Genomic DNA, 3,944 nt, shown 5'->3' on the forward strand with positions numbered 1-3,944 from the left:
GATGTTCATGTTGCTGCAGTCTGCAGTCTGACCGCTAGATGTCGCTAAAAGTTACACACTGTAGCTTTAAATTATAAGAACAGTAAAATTATGCACAGCAAAGATTGTTGCTGCTAACATAAAGGATGGCTAGCATTGTATCCCTCTCGATAACAGCATTATTTAGCTCGCCCATTAGCACCTTTTCGGGTATCGTAGGGAAAATAATAGCCCCCCAAGGAAGCAGCATAATGATATAAAAAGTAGAAGTGGCCAATCTTGTTAAGGTCTCTGCGTAGTGCAGTAGTACATAGCTGGCACTTCTTTCAGGATCTCATTGGCAGTGAAAATGTCCTCTGACCTTTCAAGGCACCTCTTCAGCTGTGGAATCTCTGGATTTCCTAAGAGGTGATACCAAACATGACTGGCATGGTTACATGGGAAAAGGTTATGAAACATTTTGAATAATCCCACAATCGCCCTTTCTATGGATGCAAGATAGGTTATGCACCAATTCAATTGCAATGGAAACTAGAATCTAATCAGTAGACCTTTAAACTATGTTTTTCTCCTATGTTAGATGAAACTGATATATTGAAGCTAGTTTAGGAAACAAAAATACCTAATATTGCCTAATATGTACATAATACTCTGGCCAAAGCTAGGTGGGTGTGTACAGGATAGCCTGCAGGCTTTACACTACACAACATGTAGAAGTAGAAATAACTTTCCCCAACATTGTTAAAGCCTCTCCTCATCACCTAAGAGTGATGCTGTGAAGATCAGCTGATTTAGTCATTTTTTGGGGCTAAATCTTAAGATCCTTTTTTTTACACAAAGCTATCCAGGTAGATACCAATCTCCCCGAGTGATTGCAGCGGATATTATGGATTGCGCAGAGGCTTAAATGACGTTGTTTGGCTGTGATGACTTTGCAGGCGCATTAACTAGGCTTTTTTTAAGCAGGCTTTCGGTATTTGAGATAAAACTTTAACTTTCAGCTTTAACAAAGAAAACATAATAGGCCAGGTTGTGTAAGTTACAGATCATGCTTTGGTTTTATTTCTGCCTGATAAGCTCTCAGAAAAAGTCATGCTTTGTGATGTGATTGTCTGGCTGCAGACAAGGAGGAACAGCAGTGTCGCCAGCAAATGGCCGGTCTGGACAAGATTGTCAGCGATCTGGACAAACAAGAAAAAGCTATTTATACTCAAGTTCGCCCACCGCTGGAGCAGAACAGACCACTGCAGGACAGTGCTGACCGCCTGCACGAAATGAGGGTAATGACCCTTCGCTCCATTCTTTCTTCTTGTGTCCCACTTGGATTGATGTTTCTTAGAGGGTCCAAAGAGAGCTAATGCAGTTGTGATTTCTCTACAGGATATCGCTGCAGCCGTCAGTCGGATCGAACCAGAGAAGACATCAAAGGTTGCAGAGGCAAAGAGCTTCTTGACTTCAAACCCAAAATGTGCCAGTGCTCCTCAGCTCAACAGCAAAGTGGATGAGGCCAATAAGAAGTACACCAAGATAGAGCAGCTTCTGCAGTGCTCTCAGGAGAAGTATGTAGCCTGATGAGTTCCTCTGTCTGTTTTTTTCCCTTAATTTCTAAGCTCCTGAGTTCATCTCAACCTAGTCTTCAAATACAACTCTTAATTAAAATTAACGCAATATAAATGCTATTTATTTCTTAGGCTGAAGAACTCCAACCAGCTGGAGACATCTATTCAGAATGGAAAGACTTTACTGTCGACCTATGAGAACAAGCTGGCAAGAGAGGAAGTCGCTCCGGCGGATGTCGTCTCAGTGGAGAAAATGCAGCGAGAACTTGCTGTGAGATGACTTTTACAATATTTTTTCATACAGGCACTTTGCATCCTTAAGATTTATATGTGAAAACAGCTTAGAAATAAAATGAAATTAAATCAAACTTCCCCTCTAAAACATACCCAACGCTCCAAAATAACACCACCTGCTGCAAGTAGTTTATAATATTAATAAACAATGATAAAGAGATTTAGAAGGGTTTGCATTTGGAAGCTTTTCATTTTTCATGTTATACTATAATGACGGCACCACTTATCACCACCTGCAAAAAAAAAAACATTACTACATATTTAGTAAATCTTTTATTTTTTTTATCCTGCAGGATGTGGGATCAGACCTGAAGTCTCAGAGACCAGTGATCTCCGAGGCAGAGCAGAACCTGCGCTTGGCCAAAAGCAGCTGTGATACCATGGCCAAGAACTTCCAGGAGCATTGTCCGGACATTGAAAGACAAGAGGCTGAGGTTCAGAAAATCAACAAGCGCTACAACAACCTCAGCAGGCAGATTGACACCAGGTGAGCAGGACGCTTTTAACAATTCATGCTTCAAAGGTTCCTGAAAGCAATAAAACCCAACACCCCTATGCTAGCAGAATTGAACTAATGAAATATGTTTCTACATGCTAAAGGTCTCAAAGCCTGCAGAGAGCCAAGATGGCTTATAAGAATTACCGCAATGATTATGACAACCTGAATACCTGGCTGTCCCGTGTACCCAATTACGAGCCCCGGGAAACGGATGACCAGAAACAACTGGATGCCAAACTGAAGAACCAGAGGGTAAGATCAGCTGCAGCCGGATTTCAACCCTTCATAGTTCTATGAAATACGTTATCCTGATACTAAACAACACTTCTTTTCCAAAGAACCTTCTGTCTGACATAGCAAGAAAGGAATCGGACTTGAACAATGTCTCCAAAAATGCCCAGCTCTACCAGCAGGCTGTGAAGGTGACACATTTCTAACCAGTTATAAATACCAGTAAAGACAAAGAAAATGTTAAACTTAAAGCTAACCGATTTCTCTCTACAGGACTATGAAACTGAAACTGAAAAGTTTAAATCCATTCTTGATGTTGAGGATGGACTTGTACCTCAGTCCTATAAGAGGAGCAGACTGGAGTCTCCTGCTCTGGCAGTAAAGGCAGAGGTGATGTTGAAAACACCCACACTACCTACAGAATTACAGCTGTAAATTACATATTTCACTAAGACTGAAATGGGAACTAAAACCTTCTTCTATGAAATATAATGAGATGTTCTCTAAATTATATTTAAACCAATGCACCAAAGAATGTCCATTATAAAGGAATTTAACACAAGAAACCAACTAGGTATATTACTTATACAGAAAACACGCAAAAACATTAGGAAGACAGAAAACCAGATGACCAGGAGTTAAAATGGTAGTCTGTATAATCCAAAACATGTTGTAATAAACAACAGGCAACTAAGTCTATTAAGATAAACACTGAATTTCAGTTCCTTAGAGAGAATGTGTCAAAACAAGCTAAATATTGTTTCAAATAAACCTGACATGCGTAGTAGTTCAGGTAGTAGTTCAGGAACCAGAGTGAAAGTAGCAGAGCAGCCTAATCGAACACTATGGATGTTTCTGTATAGTCGGCGTGTTGACAGTCAGAAACTCACACAACAACTATCCTGCTCAAAAGGCATCAGCATTTCAAATGTTTCAGCAATTCAATTCAGTTTATTTACATAGCACCAATTCAAAACATATGTTACATCAAGGCACTTTACAGTTCACCAGATCATCCAGTCAAATTGATTCAAAGTTTTTTTATATAGAAAAAACCCAGTTGATTGCATCGACTAGTTGGCTTAAAGGCAATCCCTAACACTAAGTATGCTTTTAGCGACAGTGGAGAGGAAAACCTCCCTTTGAACAGGAAGAAACCTCCAGCAGAACCAGGCTCAGTGTGAGCGGCCATCTGCTGAGGCCGACTAGGGTTCAAGGAGATAGAAGCAGAGATACAAAAGGCAACTGTAAAAGGCCCCTTCCAGGAAACACACAGCTCCCATGTCAGACGATTAAGAGAGCACATCCAGTTAGTCACAGTCAGAGAAACAGGACTACACTGACAAACAGGTTGATCTCCAACATCTATAAACAAAGGTGTT

The 3,944-nt window shown here is 40.5% G+C and overlaps 1 protein-coding gene across 1 annotated transcript in view; it reads left to right on the forward strand.

The window, feature by feature from the left end:
* Positions 1–3,944, forward strand: part of ppl (periplakin) — a 19,910-nt gene that overhangs the window by 11,938 nt on the left and 4,028 nt on the right. Inside the window, exons 14-20 of the mRNA XM_015399685.1 lie at positions 1,102–1,259; positions 1,360–1,538; positions 1,671–1,809; positions 2,126–2,319; positions 2,433–2,583; positions 2,670–2,753; positions 2,836–2,952. Of these exons, the coding sequence (XP_015255171.1) occupies positions 1,102–1,259; positions 1,360–1,538; positions 1,671–1,809; positions 2,126–2,319; positions 2,433–2,583; positions 2,670–2,753; positions 2,836–2,952 (1,022 nt within the window). The remainder of the gene's footprint in view (positions 1–1,101; positions 1,260–1,359; positions 1,539–1,670; positions 1,810–2,125; positions 2,320–2,432; positions 2,584–2,669; positions 2,754–2,835; positions 2,953–3,944) is intronic.

Source organism: Cyprinodon variegatus, unplaced genomic scaffold, assembly GCF_000732505.1.
Source record: "Cyprinodon variegatus isolate N-32 unplaced genomic scaffold, C_variegatus-1.0 Scaffold1038, whole genome shotgun sequence".
Classification (NCBI taxonomy): Eukaryota; Metazoa; Chordata; class Actinopteri; order Cyprinodontiformes; family Cyprinodontidae; genus Cyprinodon; species Cyprinodon variegatus.